The sequence below is a fragment of the Tauraco erythrolophus genome, chromosome 8, assembly GCF_009769465.1.
Source record: "Tauraco erythrolophus isolate bTauEry1 chromosome 8, bTauEry1.pri, whole genome shotgun sequence".
Taxonomy (NCBI): Eukaryota; Metazoa; Chordata; class Aves; order Musophagiformes; family Musophagidae; genus Tauraco; species Tauraco erythrolophus.
Genome location: NC_141472.1, coordinates 32,586,634 through 32,604,081, shown reverse-complemented (window position 1 = coordinate 32,604,081; position 17,448 = coordinate 32,586,634). Strand labels below are relative to the sequence as shown.

Genomic DNA, 17,448 nt, shown 5'->3' with positions numbered 1-17,448 from the left:
ATCTTATTCAAGAAAACATGTTTTGTGTGTGCATGCAGTGAGGGGAGAAGGAAGGAGACCCCTTGAGCTTTCTTCTGAAAAGATGAAAACCAAAGTGCATCCAGCTCCCTTAGCCAAGCCCCGACACAAAGAAGTCCATCCTTGTGGAAATACCATAGTTGACCTATGTTACCATTCTGAGTTTTGTTTCAAGTAAAATACATCTTCAGTTATAATATCAGCATAATTTCTGTTGTATCATTTGTAATGGTGACTGCAAAATAGAAGACACCCGAAATAAAGCGTGCCAGCAGTCAGCTGAAGCATTTCCATTATCTCCACTTCCATAAATTTGTATCTGAAGGCATGTGTTTTTCTAAAACTGCTCTGTCTGCCTGATGACACGGCAGCACAAAAATTGCTGTGGGTGAGTAAGGCTATCCATCCACACCTAACAAATGAGTACCCTGTAAACTCCGCTGTGAAATGCTCTTCTCAGGATACTTTGTGTTCTCAAGGTCAGCCTGTTTCCTAACCCTTGTGTCCTTTTCCTTTCTTTCAGGGTTTTGAGGACCCCAAGGACAAGTAAGCAAATTCACTTCTGTCATACACTGTTATGTTTGCACATTTCGGATTTTTTTCTCATATTAAAAAAAGACAAAAATTAATGCCCGGCAGCCAAGAATAATGCCTGGACTCCCCAGAGGTTTCTTCTGGAGGGACAGCCAGTCGAGGGCACGGCCTTGACTGATGTGCATTCAGAACTGCCGCTGCCCCCAAAACATTTATTCATTTGTGTGGTTCTAACTTGCTTTTGTAATTAAAATTCTTTTGCTACTCTTCCCCTTGCCCTCAATATTCTTTGCTATTTGCTGCTTTGAAAATATCCCAAGAACAAAATCTTACTGTAAAGTATGTCTAAGTGTTGAATATCTCCAATAAGAAAACTTATGTATGTACTGAAAAATATATCTAGTTTCTGAGATTATTTATATGTATTTTATATTACTTATTATTACATATTACTTATCTCACTATATAAAAATGAACTCAAAAATGACAGCTTATTTGAAAAACTAAATTCAAACTTTCATGCTTTAAAATATGGCCACATTAAAGCAGCAATTTCTTTTTTTTTTATATAGAACTTTAAAAAAAATGGTTAAAATAACAATTTAACAAGACTGGTATTTTCAAAAATTGATTTTGGAGGAAAAAAAAACCCAACCATATTCACTTTTTAACTTCTACAGCTGGACATAACAAAAGCATTTCCTGTATTGAAGGTGTTTTGAATATTTTCATGTTCAGTGCTACTGAATGGCATTAATTTTGAGCTTGATTAGAGCAAGAGAGGTGACAGTAGAGGAAACTGATGCCTAAAATATGTTGCTGATGCTCCTTATCATGTTTCTCAGGTTGCCAGTCAGGACTAAGTGGACCTCTGTGAGCTGGGACAGCTAAATGCTTCTGTGGGCCCTAACTGTCTGGCTTTGGGAAAATTCACATTATGGTGATTGAGTATTGAGAGCAACTCCCTAAAAGTAAAGGGAAATGATAAGTTTGAATATGGCAATGTTAAGAATCATTCTCTCCTTCCCTTGCCCTTCACTACAAACTTGATTTTCATAACGTTTAGCTCTGTGCACCCCAGAATGTTTCGCTGGTGCTACAAGGTGTGTCACCAGGGTTTCTTCTTGCATCTGTGGCTGCTGGAAACTCAGTTGATGTTAGATATACTTTAGATGGAAAAAGAGCTAACAGATAACGTCAAAATAATTCTTAGGAATACAGAAATTTCAAATATCCCTCATGAAACAGCATCTCTCCTCATAGTTTGTGCAAGGAAACATAAATTCAGCTGCCTCAGTGTTGGTCCACAACAGAATTACACAGCTGGCAAAGAATGGCATCTCCACTGTTGCTCCAAGGACGGTAATGTCTCTCCTCCGTTGTATAGTTTGCAAAGGTTACTTGAGGTGTTACGGCCAGTAGCTAAGAGCTGTGTACTTACAGTGCTGATTCAGTGTGACACCATCTGATTATACAGACTGCAGGATTTTTGTGTTTCTGTTCAGCACCAAAAGAAGCTACTATTTGCCTCAGATTCTCTTGATCCAGAAATCTGTTTAACTCAAGAACTAAGATTCGGCCAAAACAAACCTCTAGCAGAAAATGTTCATGGTGATATTCGTTAAAATCAGGTACCTAAACCATGCTAAGCACTCCACCCAGTGCCTTCACGTCCAGGAACACTGAGCATCAATACTTTCCTCTTACAGCGAAGGAAGATGTAGGCACAACACATGTCTGAAAACAGGACTCGACACTTACGTTCCTGAATGCAGATTTAGTTATTGAATCTAGGCATGCAGCATTTAAAATTATAGCATACGTGTAGTTTTGGCAGTGATCACACTCTTCATTTGCAGAAAGTAATTAAATCAGCAGAACATTTTTGGATTCCTCTGAAGCCAGCATCTCTGGGTTAATTGCTAGCGTTCACATTTGCGAGCAGAGTGCAAAGGTTGCTCCGAGCTCTGTTCGTGCTGTTCCTGTCCCTTGCAACAATTTTCTGTTGACTGCATTTGGAGAAATCTCAGACGTGCTTTTAAGAGGTGTTTCTGGGAGTTTCGTGACAGCCTGAAATCCTTGGTTTCCCCCCTCACTCACACGATCAATATATCAATAAGTATTTCCACATATGAATTTCATTAGTCTATGGCAGTACCTTAGCTCTGACTTACAGGCACTGCCTCCAGGCATTCCTTAGCACAGGGAAATTTTGTATTTGAATTTAAAATTTAATTTATGCAAATGTACCCAAACTTACTGTACAGTAATTTAATTTGGGTACAACTGGCTGTAGAAGTCACCTGAGCAGCTAGGTGTATGCAGGTTGACTAAGCTTCCATGTGGTCTACGTGAAGATGGCTGCCGCACGGCAAATATCCCAGCAAGGCAATTGAAAACCTGCAGGGGTATTTCTACAACATCTGAAGCCACAGAAGTTGCTGTAGTAGTGGAGATACCCTCAGCAGTATAATGACCTATTACAAAACCGGAGGCAATTGAGGCCAAAGCCCAAGCAGGCAGTTTCCTCTTCTCTTTGCATCTTCCTGAGTGACGCTTTTAGATGGGAATTTGAAATCTAACTGAGATTTGCCAAGATGCTGAGCCGACTCTTTTGCTTTAGTTTTGGGGGAAAACGTATTGCATCTCTCATATGTGCTATGAAATGACTAAATATGAATGACCCAAATATGTAAATAACCCACAGGATCTTGGAAGACATCCTGTAAATATGAAGCCTAATGATTTCCTTGCTCATTTTTATGAGTCCCAAAGACATTGTGAGAGCTGAATGAAAATAAACAGCATCATCTTGAATGCTCAGGCAAATGTACTTCCTATAAAGAAGCATCTAGAAGTAAATCAAATGTCCGTCCTTCTAGGGGCAAAACCACTTTTAATTTCAAAGTGGAATAAATACAGTTCAAGGAATTAAATAACTCTAGAGCCCGAAAATAAAAAACTTTCTCCATCTCCACTGAAATATTAAGATTGGCTAAAATAGAGATAAGACCTCGAGACAAACTAGGTCTGCAATGCCATATGGTCACTAAATAGATGCCATGGTGTGTTGTCATGACCCAACTGAGGTGTAGATGCGTTCAGCTCACTGGCTGGGACAGAGGGAGTTGGAATGGAAACGAGTAGATAGACCTGATTTATTTGTCTGTTGGCAAGAGGTCCATGGTAGAGTTGGGGTACACAGGGCTTCTTGAAATCTAGTCCGTTTTTGCAGAAGGCCTTTGGAGACCCTTTCTTTTGGAAAGGGACCTTTTTAACTTTTCAAACAGTGTCACATTCTGGTGTGTAAGCTGCTTTGGGCGGTCTCTGCTCTACAGCACAGTCGTACCTGTAGGGGCCCACTGGCTGCAACACAGGGTTCGTGCGTTACGCACTGTCATGCGGTACAAACAAACCAAGAAAATAAAGCAGTGTAGCTTTTCATCATGCTTGTCAGACCTCAGGATTTTTCCTCCAGAGTGCCTAAGGGGAAGGTCACAGAACATGAGCTGTAAGTTGCTGTGCCATCATGGGGTTTGCACACAGAAGTATTTATTAGCTGGAATATGCCCCAGTGCAAGTGGGGAGTGTATTCCAATGGATAACTATTGGCATATCCTGTGGATAACCTTAGCAATCATGCAAGCAGAGCAGAAAAACAGCACTTCAGGATTAGCTTTTAGTTTCTGCCTGTAGCTATTAAAGTGGCAGCATCAAGTCATTAAAATCCTGTTAGATTTTAAAAATAACTAGAAAGTTTGGAGAGGTACTTCAGGTTTCCTGATCCTCAGTGCAAAATGCCTCAGGGAGATTAAGTTTTCAGTGTTATTTTTACAACAGTTTTTGAAAATCAGCCTCATTTTTCTGAAGCTATAACTGAGCATGAGAAACACACTGATACTAAAGATTATAAGCAATTTAGAAATCTTGTTCCATGTATTTAGAAAGCAGAATCTAATTTGTATTTTTTTCTTTCAGTAACCTTTTTCTTTTGCAGCCTTTCCTTCAGTTAAGTAAATATCTTGTAAACAGAAAGTTTTGTCTGGTTTATACTTTACACTCAAATAACTGCCTGAAGGGGAGGCAGTGGGACGTCAGGACACATTTTTTTCCCCACATGTTTGTTCTGTGAACAATTTTTTCTCAAAAATGGAGAATTGTTCAAGTTTGGAAATTTTCACATAAATATTTACAGAAATTATTATTGGAAGCAAGAAATACGACTGGTTGCATAAATCATTTTGCCAGTTCAAGCACTAACAGCTATGACAGCACAGCAGTGCAGGGAAGAGTAAGTCAGAGGACTAGTAGGAGACTACCGACCAGTTTTAGAGAATGAGGGACGGTACAGAGACTGCAAGGCAAGAAAACAGATGTATGTGGTATAGAAAAAGGGCAAGTAAATCAAATCCTTTCAGAGGTGGACTCAGGACTAGCAATGAGCTCTAGAGCTGATATCATTTTCCTCTCAGCTCATAATCCCTTTTCCGACTTGAAGCTGTCATAAGCAAAATGCCATTAACCTCCAGCTTGTTATGCAGTGAAATGATAACATATGGTGAAGAGGGGGAAATTATCTTGTCCTCTTATGCTCCCTTTTCTTGACATCCTCAGGAATACACAGGAAAGTATGAACCCAGAAGATGAAGTGGATGAGTTTCTGGGCCGTGCCATCGATGCCAGAAGTATTGATCGGTTACGCTCTGAGCATGTGCGCAAGTTCCTCTTAACATTCAGGGAACCTGACTTGGAGAAAAAGGTAACGTTGTCTAAAAATCATTGCAACATATCAGTCAAGCTTGTTGTGAGTTTTAATACCCCTACATAAGGTCAAGTTTTTATATCTGTCTGTAAAGCTAGGTTGTAGGTGTTGGAGGTGGGGTTGTGAACTTAAAAAATCCATGCTTCTTCATGGAAACCTGAATATCCATGTCCCTAGAAAGCCACAGTCATCCAAAGGGAGCACTGGGCAGGAAAATCGAGCCGTTTCTGTCAGACACACGAGTATACAATGATGAGCTGGAAAGGTAATCCAGAATAAACCAGATTTGTTTCTTTGACCTTCAGGCATCCAAACTGAGATTACAGTCGCCCCTTATCTCCCTCAAATCACTGGAGAAACCCACTTCTGCCTGCCTGAGCTCCAAATCACCTCTGGAGGGGCTTTTCCCTGCCCTTTGTTCCGCCTCAGGGAGCCCCAGGTACTACTACGGTTCATTGGGATGCAATTCGTACTCTGGTCATTTTTGAGAGCCCATTTTAAGCAACAAGTAGAGTTCTCTATCTCACAAATGCAAGAAAGGGGATTAACAGACCTAGGGCTCCCCAATAGCTGGTTGCTTCCTGATTTTGTTTCAGATATCATTGTTGTGAAGCAAAGATTATTTCAATTTCTCTGTCTACATAATAGAGACAGCATCTACTCTAGATGTCTGCAAAGTTAAATTCAGTTAAGTCCAGAGGTACCCAGATGCTGTTATTGAGGGCACTATATAAACTGCTGGTTTTAACTGCCCAAAGAAAGTCAAAGTCTTTTTTCTTTCCTTTTTTTTTAATCCAAGCACAGCTCCTCGAAACACTTGAGTGGTGTTCAGATTAAACTCATTATTCAATGGAAAATGCTTCAGTAATAAGTTTGCACTAATTATTTATCATTTTGTTTAGAAACACTCTTTCAATGACAGAAATTACAACCTATTGCAAAAGCAGACCTTTGCAGGATTTACGGCTATTCAATGAATCAGTGTGGGAATTGATAAAAGCTCAAGCATGTAATTTCCCCACACTCCTTCCCTTCAATTTTATAGCTGAAAACTGCCAGGGAAATTAGCAGTTCACCTGTTCTGAGCACCTTTTATTTTGTGGTTCAAACATTGAGACTGTCTGTAGTGAGAACCGTGCTTCAAGCTAAATAAAGCATCTTTGGGAATCGGATGCAGCTCCCATGTGACCAATATGTTGACAAGTAGTTGGAAGGAGTGACTATGTGAAAACCGCAGCATCCTCACACTATCATTAAAACGAGCCAAGCCGTCTGCACAACATACAAGGTTTTCTCATTAGCAACATTCATGCCTGTTGGAGGAAACTTCCCATGGAAGAAGTTTATGTCTGACGGTGGTGACCTAGAATCCTGGCCCCAGTTAATCCATCCCTGTTCCTCTCGTGCAAGGGGCAGATGGCGAATCTCCTCTCCACCCAGCTGTGTGGGTTTGTTCCCTGGCCTTCGGGTCTGTTCATGCCCTTACAGCTTGCCCAGGGAGAAGGGGAGTTTGTAATGTTAGTCATTTCCTACCAGTCCTGCTTTCCAAGGACCTAAATGGAAGCCAAGAAAGAAGTTTTTGTGGAGAAAAGGCAGCCAGGCAAATTTCCCACTAACATAACCCTGTTTGCATTTTTCGCAGTACTCCAAGCAGGTGGATGACAGGTTTGGAGCCTACGTGGCTTGTGCCTCCCTAGTCTTCCTCTTCATCTGCTTTGTTCAAATCATAATCGTGCCACAGTGAGTACCTTTTCATCCCTTTGCTCCCATCTGCTCCCCACCTCTATTCTGGCCTACTTTTCTTTGTTTTTTTTTTTTTCTTGAGGATTCAGAGCACCAAGGGGAAGAGAAAACTCCTTAAATAATTCATGCTCAAGTGATGCGTGGTGCTTATTGTTTTCATTCATTTCTAGTGCAGATTAAAACCTCCTCACTGGCACGTGAGGATTTCTGTTTTCCCAGTGTGATTTCTCTTACCATTTACCTCCATCTTAGAAAATTCAGTTCAGCACATTTATAAGCTTTTGAAAAACAAATATCACTAAGTAGGAAGAATTGCCTACTAAGGCATAGTATGCATTCACAACATGAAGCTAGGTTGTCCTCTTATCTGAAGGCAGTGGGACAGGGAGGTGAAAAACTCATCACAGCCTCATTGCTCAGAGCACTGAGGTCTCAGGGTCTGCTTCACAGATGAGGCATAACTTCTCATGCATTTATTCTTCTGGACTCAGAGTACCAGTGCAAGAAGAAAGGCAGAGAAGGAGTTGAGCTACAGTTGCCTATGCTTTGGGTAGCTCACTCAGGGTTTGGGGGTTGCAGTCATTTTCTTCCCTGGGCAAGAGTGACATAAGCTCCTCAGGGCTGTGGGGCACAGTGCTTTTGGACCCTGCAGTGAAATGCTTTGTCTGAAAGGCACAGTGTAACCCTGGCCTTTGGGTCTGTTCCAGCAGTGAACTCTGCAGACATGGTATTTCTTCTCAAAGAGTTCATAAAAAATCTCTTAAAATTAAAGCATGTTGGTATTTCCCGTGCTCTAGTTTAGTAGCAATAATATATCATTCACTGAGCACTGCTGTGTTGGAAATAAATTTGGAGTTAGTCATTTTTAATCTGAAGAACAAGATCACAGAAGCTCTGAAAATGCTCCAAGTTCATCTTCATTACAAGAAGACAAAAAATTATTTAAAGAGAACTCTGATATTACTTATACACCATTACAATGGCTTTCTGCTTCTATTCACACCACAGATCTTTTCAGAGTAGAGATTAGTTTGCACTGTTCAGATCCGATACTCATAAGGTCAGTGAAACAACACACAGTCTGATGTTTGAGGTCATTCACTCTTCCAGGCAGGAGGACATTCATTTCTGCTCACAGATTGAATCAGCAAAACAACATCAGTACAGATGCACTGTGTAAACAGAGAGATCCACTTTGGGAAACTGGAAGTGAAGCTGAAAGGGGTTCAAAATTCAAACTAGATCAGTCCCAGCAATTAACTCATCGTTAATTACGTCCAAAACTGTTATTTGAGAGTAATTGGTTTAGCAAGGGCTTACGCTTTGGATCTCTGGGTATTACTGCTGTGATTTCACACCTGCAGAGGCCCTCTACCAGCCTTTGTATTGCTCATCAAACTCCCTAAGCAGCTTCTAAGCTGTTTCCATAAAACCCAGTTTAACATTTAAATGACAACTTGACAATTTTTGATCTGTGGCAACCATATGGCTTACTCCTTTGTATTACACAGGAGCCAATCCCTTATGGCAGCATGGTGTAAATGTCACGCTGCTCAGTCTCCTTCCACACCATCCATAAGGGTGGTGATTGGGTTTTTTTGGGAAGTTCTGAAATGGCCTTGCACAGCCTGGCCTGTCTCAAAGATGATTTGGTTCAAGAGTAAATAAAATTCCTTATTTTAACTGCAGGTTAGATATACTTTCCTTCGCCTTTTGCTTTGTTTTTCCTTATATTTCAATTACATAGTTTTGATCTGTTATTGAAGGTAACGGTTAAGCAGCAACTGAAACCACAGGTGTATACGTGTCACCATCAGAGCTTCATGAAAGATACAACATGGAATTTGAATGTGAAACTAGAGACAAAATGGCAATGATCATTTATGATGATAAAGAGGAATAGCTTTAATGAATTTCACAAAGGCTCAAACAGTGAATTAGCAAGTGCAATTATCTTAGTAGTCATGAGAGAACACAGAGGCCACCTGGCTTTGGTGTGGTTGGCCTCAACATCACGTTGCAAGAATACTTGCTTTAAATTATGACAAGGCTAACTCCTGGGAGGAGGCCTGTCCTGTCACACTGAGACCAGTCACTGGGAAACTGTTGTTGAATGTCATCATGGTCAAAACAGATGAGAATGCATAGTACCAAGTTGGCCCTGTTTATACTTCGAAGTTGGCAGGAACAGGAACCTATCAAGTTGGCTGAGCTAAGGCTGTTTCCCCTGACTATCTTTGTGGCATGGTTGCTCCTGTCCCATTTACAAGACAGAGCACGGAGAATGGTGCAGCACAGGCATTCCCTGTGCCCAGCAAGGACGGGTAGCTATTCCCACTAAGGCTATTCCCACTCAGCTGCAGTGCAGCGCTCAGCGCGCTTTCCTTCCCAGGGGTCTCCTGCCCACAGCCAGCCGGGGGCCCACCCGCCATAACAAATTGTTCTGTCAGCTCCTCTAGCACATGAAATATTCCTCAGTCCCTCTGCTGTCACTCCAGCAGGAAGGGGATTGCTGTAAAAGATGCAGTATTGTCTGCTCCACAACCTGCGTGAGTAATTCGAAATAGGACAGAGTATCTGTTGGTATTCAAGGCACCTCGTGTCTCCTACTGCTAGCCTAATTGGAAAGCCCATGCAGTGTGTCATAGCTTGTACAAATGTCATATTCTGGAGAGCAGAGCTGTAGCTATCCTATATGGTGTGCATTTGAAAAAAAAAAAAAAATCTCCTTGATTTCAGCTCTACATTTATGCTGGGTTTCTACCTGACCTGTTTCCTGATCCTGACCACAGTGGTGTTTGTTTCGGTCATTTACTCCTGTGTCAAGGTGAGTACTTTGGTTTCTTTGTAGAGTCCTTTGCCTAAGCTAACCGGATCAGCAATCTGTTTCTTCAGCTAACAGAGCATGTTTTGTTAGCCGTCCTTTCCACACTATGTGATAAGGGTTACAGAAAAAGCCTTTGATAAGACAGAATGAACTGCAAACAGATGTTAGGGTTGGCATCTCTTTAGCTCAGCGAGAAGTAATCGCTGTGTGGATCTGCATGTCTATTAAGTCCCCTGCAGGCACTCTCATATTGATATGAGAAGAATACATTTCCCAATGTGGAACAAAACACTGACCATTCGTTTCCTCCCTGTAAACTTCCTGCAGAGTCGCCTGTGTACTGGCCCCTGCTGCATATGCATGTTTGGCTGGGCAAATAATCAGAAGCAGAATATCATCAAGGAAAAATGTCCTAGGGGAAAGTAAAAGCTGTAAACATACAGAAGTTTATCAGCCTTTCTCAGATGAGTGTACAGAGCTTCCAACATTCAGTGGGCACTTTCTTGAACTGGTTGTGATAAGCAAATACATACATTGTGTAAAATCTGAAAACATATTAATTCTTCCTGGCAGTCTGTGGTAAATTGGCAGTCAGTGCTTTGGGAAGGGTGTTGTGCTCATCTTTTTCGCTCAAAGGTATTCGTGTTAAAATGTTGATGCTAGTTGGTTGTATTTGCAGTTTTGGGGATCCTTCTGGTCTAGCAGTGTCTGAACGTGGAAAGTGTTCAGATTCAGGCTCCTTCGCCCAAGCTCAGTGTTGTTCCTCAGAGCCTGGAATAAAATAGCTCAGTAGCATTATGTTTCCTGCAGAAGAATCAGTGGGGTAATGGATTATGTCAGGCAGATGATTTGCCTCACTTTCATTATCTTCTCTGTGCTATTTTCAACAGTTGAATGTGGGTGCTCTTGACAGACTTGCACCTTTCACGTCTCTCTGATTTTTGAAAGTTAGCTTTGGAGAATTAAGCTTTGCCTTCTCATTTAATAAGAGCTCCAAACTGTTCCCAGTGAAAGAAGCTTCAGGTTATATTTGAACTTAACTCACTCACGGGGCTTCCCTTGGGCTTATGACAATTTGAAAGGGAGCCTAGCTCATAAGCACAACATCCTGATGGTCCTGCTTGTTTACCAGCAATTGCAAGTCAGAAATAACAGTGCTAATAGGAAGGCTTGGATCCCTTGAGCTGGGAAATGGTACCCAAAGATGCCTGGTTATATACTTAGTATGTCCACTGTACATGAGGATGCTACTGAGTATCATTAGTTTGTAAACTGATATCAGCAGTTAATATGATTAGCAGTTGATTAACACACAACATAGAAAGCTTTTGGTTACAGCCACAAAGGACTTGGAAACTCGAGGCAGAGGTGTGCTGGAGCCTACTTATGCTGCAGTGCCACCGGCAGCAACATCCCAGCACACTGCCAGCTGTGCAGAGCCACACCAACACACCAGCTCTACTGGTGCTGTAGAAATACTGGGGCAGGAGCTGTGGTAGACCCAGACGTCTGAAGCATTTGAGCTGCCTGACTTGCAACCAAATGGATTTCAAGGCGCATAGATGTTTGGCACCCACTGGTCCTGACAGGCTTGGGTTGCTTACACATACTGACAGCAGCACTCACTCCTCCTGTCATCATTCAGACGTTTGGGTTTGGGTTTGGGCTTTTCGGTTTAATATTATTACTGATCTTAATTAGCGATTAATTTAAAAGGCACACAGGATTTTTCAGTCTCCATGACCCTAGGTGGATGTTCAATCTTGCCTTCTTTGCCTTGATCTTCCAAATTCCTGTAGAAGAGGCCGATTCGGTGGTGCCTGCGACTGTTTTTAGTCTGGTTTTGGCTCAGTGCACAGGCCCTGGAAACATAAGACATCAGTGGGAATTCAGACTAACATCAGAATTCAATGGGATTTCACGAAGCTCCTGGTATTTCCAAAGTGAGTTTTCAGCGTGTTGGCCCAGACCTGCAAGGTGCTTATGTGTAGTGTTCAGTGTAGCTGGTGCCTTCTGTGCAAAGATTGCAGATATTGAATATATTTGGCCTTCTAGCTCCAGTACCTTTTTGATTACCCCTTTTTAGTGCTCCAAATTAGCCTCTGCTGACCACATCTGATTATGAGACGACCTGTTTAGGGGGATGGGTACTTCTAGCTTGTCAGCTACCTGTCTATGGCAGCAGCTCCCAGTAGCTGCAACCTGCTTCTGCCATTAAAGGTTTTGGTGTTTCAAGTCAGAGTTTTTTAAGCAATGGGCTTACCCAGCTCTTGGTTAAGGAGCGTTACTTTATTTCTGTAGTCCGCATTGCTCCAGGAAGCCTTTTTACATATATGCACAAGAAAAGTGCTTTTACCAATCCTTTAGATGCAATTTTAAGACACAGGGATGTCAACATTGTTTGTTTTGTTTCACACTGGGATGTGGGACAGGAAAGCATGTGTTTTACATACCAATGGTTCATTCCACACGAAGTTAGAAAGCAGGTGTCCCCCCCAGGATATCTGCATAAGCATAACTTTTGCCTGTTTGCCATGCTGTTACATGATAAGTGGCTCTTTTTTCTTCCTCTTTCCAGCTTTCATGTGAGATTTTCCTTCCCCGTCTTGGCCTCTCCATGTCTGGCTTTGACAGTGGCCAGCAGGCTCTTTCTGGACAGCTTGATCATGTTTTATTTTCTTTTGCTGTCATTATTATCTTCCACTATAAAACTCTCCATGGACTAGAAGTTGATCCTGGAACTGCCAATGCAGCCAGCTTGGCTTTCCAAGTTTCTTCAGCTGTAATAAACAAGAGACTTCCAGTTCTTCACTTTGATGCTCCATGAAGACTTGGCCACTGTGAGATGGTGTTCCTTCCCAACAGAGTCTAAGGTCGTGGGAATCAGAGTCTCTTTACAAATACTCCACTGACAGACATCTGTTTTGCTACTGACTTACCAAGTTTGTGTTTCTTCTTAAAATCTTTAACTTCTGGTATCTACACTGCTGGGTGGAATTGAACTTCTTACATGTTCCTGGGAGCATGTATAAGAGAAATTTCAAGTTATCCTTTACAAGAAAACAAGTTTTTCTGTAGCCTTAGATAAATGCAGCTTGCCTACCTGTTTCTTTGCCTCCCAAAGGTGCTCTAGATGTTCCTGAAGGGAGCAAGGGGAATAATACCTCTGAAAACTGTACTTTTTTTAATAGACTAATAAATCACTGTGAAATAAGTTCCATAAATAGACTTGCAACATCAAGTTGCCTGGAGATGATGTCTTTTGCTCCAGAAGCATCTTAATGTACTTCAAAATGACTCAAAGGCTTTTATTACAAATTGAAAAATTAAAACTTAAAGACCTCAGTTTTTTTCATCTTACGACACAACAGCAATTATCTAAGCAGCTTTCAATGTCCACAATATATGTTAAGAAGACAAAAAGGAGAAATATTACTCTTCTGTCCGTGATCAGCTGTTGTTGCAAAGTACAGTTTTTATTTAGTGTATTTTTGTCATGCAAAGGAGTGGAGGTCGTGGAGGGTGTGTGCCACTAGTACTTGCTGGATCACTTTTTAAATTCGGACTTTCGCCTGTACAACAGTGCCCTACCTTCCACTTCTATATTCCTTGGTACCTGCATGCTTTCAGAGCCTCTCCTTTCTGGGAGATAACGTCTTGGAGGAGCATTTATGCATTTCAGTTCAGAATGAACTGGAATCAACTGGACAATCCAATTTCCTTTTTCCCACTGTGGTTATTTTTCTTTACATGGGGATTTTAAGAGGGCTAATGAGTGACCTCAAGCTTGTGTGGCAACCAAAACGTGAATCTTGGCTGCCCAAATAGATCACATCCTCTCTTTCAGCCTTTGTTCCCGGTAGTGCACATGCAGTCACTTCATCAGACATTCTGTTGTCCTGTTCTTCACTGAGGCAAGATTTGAGTCCTGTTAAAAGGAGCAAATGATGTTGGACAGTACAAACCAATGGGCTAACCAGCAACAGTGCATGGATTTTCACTGTACTTTAATGTCCTAATGATCCACTTCTTTTCCTAGGACAAAAGGGATTTTATTTTATTTTATTTTATTTTATTTTATTTTATTTTATTTTATTTTATTTTATTTTATTTTATTTTATTTTATTTTATTTTATTTTATTTTATTTTATTTTATTTTATTTTATTTTATATTTTATTTTCTGTTATTGGAGAATGGGAGAGGAAGTCATCTTCTTTTCTTATTCTTCTTTTTTGTCATACCCCTGACTTGTGGATGTTTTTATGGAGGGATCATTGCTAGAGTGGAGCTGAATTGTCAGAGCTGAGACAGGTCCTCCATTTCTACCACAGAAGTCCTCCAAGCTGCAAGTATTCCTGGTCTCTATCTGCCCCTGTGAAATGGGGAGAGTATTACTCATAGAGCCTCCATGAAGGTTGTTTGCAAGGCAGAGGTTCCTCAGATGTGCAGTGTGGCTGTGCTGTTGTGTTCTCTGTTGCAATCATGACCTCCTATGGTTTTTGGCATTTGTTTCCTCTTCAGGACTTTCTCCAGCTGTACTTGTTTACTGACCGAAATTTTTCCCTAGTTTGAAAAGTAACGAGAACCCAAATTAATACAAAGAAAACATGTTTTCATTAGAATTTAAGTGTCTTCCACTGATAGCTTTGCTTGATATTTCAGGCTTGGTTCAAATTCAGGCTTTTTTGGGATCATTGGCAGCAGGGGCTTAAGCCAAAATCCACAACAAAGCACTCCTAAGTTTTATTTAGGTGCCTGATTTCCCAGAGATTACAGAAGGAGGTTAGGTCCCTGTGTACCTTTGTGGAGCTTGACCTTGAGGCCTAAACAAAGAGATGGCAGGAAAACCTGTCCTGCTCTAATCTAGTGAGAAAATTGTCTAAATGCAGAACAAATCCTCTTCCTCCCTCCAAATCCTATAAAAGTGAGAGTAGAGGAGAGCCCCATGGCATTTCCAACATCCCTGCGCTGGTAGAGTTCTGTTAGCTGCTGTCCGAGAGGAAACAGCTGGACATGGTAGAGCAAGGAGGTGTTCTGGTTCACGGCTTGTCAACAGAGCCAAGGATTTCTGTATCAGCAAGGTTTATTTCTGAGAGGTGTTTTGCTTTGTTTTACAATGGCTGCCTGAGCCTGAAGGATTGCATAAGCTTTCGGTGAATTTGAATGAATCCTCATTCAGTGCAAGTAAGTCATAACCCCGATTTCCCCTTTCCTCCCGTCCCGCACAGGGCTGTGCCTTCTCCTCTCGCCTGGAGTTAGCTGGATTTTTGTGCGCGTGCTGGTGGCAGGTGAAATCAGCTCTTTCAAACCTCTTGCCACAACCTCTCTCTCCCCCTGTAAAATTCACCAGCTAATCAGTGCTTTGGCCGTTGAAACGCTTCGTAATTACGTTGTAGGACTGCTGTGTGGGAAGCTATGCACTGACAAAATGTTGCATCTTTGAAGATGTAAGAGTGAAGGATAAAAGGGAAAAGCAAGACTTTTAATAGAAACATTAGTCATAGTTAAATTGCAGTGCCGTGTCGCCGCGCTGCTGGCTTCTTTGTGTCTCTAAAAATACCCTGTAGTGGATTCGTTTTTCATGCAGCGTGCTGGTGGGGAAAGGAGAGTCGGGTTCTGGAAAAAGCTTTGACCATCTTCAGCAGAGCCCCTCTGCCGCGGTGTGATGGCGTGGAGGGGAAGGGCGCCACGGGGCTGACGCTCACCGGCGGGAGGGCGTCAGTGCGCGAGGGTCTCCTGCCGTCCGTCTCCTGCTCCAGCCCTGAGCTTACCCTGGGGCGGTGGTGGCACATGAAGAGAAGGGGTTGGTTTCGTTGTCTTCTGGACTCCTCTGGTAGCTCACGCAATGCGAGGAGGCTTCGTGCGACGCCGAGGGGTGGCCCGTCTGCAAAGGGCGCCTGGTTAGTCTCCCCTTCAACACAGGGACTGTTTCTACCCAGGGTACGATGCAGCACCTGAAGCAAGGCACGCTGGTGGCCTGCAGTCAGAAAGCAGTTAGAAGAAAGCTTGTAGCTCTGATAGCAGTGAGTCACTGGGACAGCCTGTCCAGGGGACCTCTGTGATCGCCCTCACCAGCGGCTGGTTTTAGCCCCATGTATCTGTGGTGCTGACTACTGCAGACCAGACAGGGCCAGCTGATTTCTCCAGTGCCTTTCACCGAGGGTCTGACAGATCGTGAGACTAGCCTGGGCTTTCTAACAGTCTGTTTCTGAAATGGCACCAGAAAGTCCTGTGATACGCCTTTGTGATCAAAGGGACATGGCATGTGTTTTCTCATTTCTGCTTTTTTTAATTTTTGATCCAGTAACTTACAGGCTCAAGCTCCTGGCTATTTTGGTTACAGATGGCTTGTGGTTTGCTTCTCACGACAGGATGAACACAGCCCTGCAAGCCATGCTATCTTGGCTCGGGAGCCATCATTCCCATTAGGAAGGACTAAGTCGATTTGGTGAGCCAGCTGGGCCTGCTGCCACAAGACGGTCACGTTCCTGCACACCCTTGTCCTGGAGCTGCCATCCCCCATCACCATTCTCTAACCCCTGTGCAGCATCTGCGCAGATGCCACACTGAAGGATGCGGGCAGCTCAAATGCAGGTTGTAATTTGTAAAACAAACAACTATCTTACATGTTTATTTAATCTTTTTTTTTTTTTTCCACATGCAGCTTTTCCCAGCTCCTCTCCAGACTCTTTCTAGGAAGATTGTACAGTCCAGGACCAATAGTACCTTAGTTGGAGTCTTTGCCATTATCCTGGTTTTTCTATCTGCCTTTGTCAACATGGTATGTGTGTTATTTCCTTTTGACCCACTGGGTTCTGCATGGTTTTCTGATGGTGCTCTGCAGCATCCTAACCCTTAAACCCCTGGGTTTAGTGAAATTCTGCCCAATGCTTCCAGTGCCTGTGATCAGTTCCTGTGTGCTTTTCGGGCACAGAAAAGAAATGGAGCCTGACAGCTGCCATCCCTATAGCACATTATATACCTGGCACCGATTCGTGCCCATGTTCCTTTGCAATTCTTTAAATGCTTCTGCTCCAACTACGTGAGCCGACCCGGAAGCGTACCCCTGCGTGAAGGGCCAGCACGAGGCCGATGCGTCATTTAACTCCCACCACATTGAGTGGGACTGAAGCGTGGCGTAGGCTTTGTGCCGGCCTCCTGCACGGTGCTGCGTCCTGCTCCGAGAGCAGTAACCGCCTAACAGGGGCTCTGAAGACTTTGTCTTGACTTGCACTTTTGGGGCTGGGGTGGTTTAGCTTCGTATCCCAACGCCGCTGCTGATCTCGGGCTGGGCAAGGGACAGGCTGTTCTTCAGCACCCTGCAGCTGCTGTGTCTCACTTGTACAAATGGCTTGAAGGCTGAATGTGTTTTAAAGAGACCACTTGGATGTTCTCTACCTTGCATGCATCTATTTCATTTTCTAAGAGAGAGGAAAATAGGAGATGGGCCTGGGGTTAAAGCCCTGAGCTCAGGGATAGCTACCAAGACTTCCCGTGGCCCTCTGGTCCTCTCAGTTATGGCCTCGCTGAGGCAGCGCTGACTTCCACTGGCACAGAGAGGCT

The 17,448-nt window shown here is 42.8% G+C and overlaps 1 protein-coding gene across 1 annotated transcript in view; it reads left to right on the top strand.

The window, feature by feature from the left end:
- Positions 1-17,448, top strand: part of ADCY5 (adenylate cyclase 5) — a 228,041-nt gene that overhangs the window by 196,627 nt on the left and 13,966 nt on the right. The window contains exons 9-13 of the mRNA XM_086615250.1: positions 542-564; positions 5,167-5,311; positions 6,957-7,054; positions 9,797-9,884; positions 16,550-16,666. Of these exons, the coding sequence (XP_086471376.1) occupies positions 542-564; positions 5,167-5,311; positions 6,957-7,054; positions 9,797-9,884; positions 16,550-16,666 (471 nt within the window). The remainder of the gene's footprint in view (positions 1-541; positions 565-5,166; positions 5,312-6,956; positions 7,055-9,796; positions 9,885-16,549; positions 16,667-17,448) is intronic.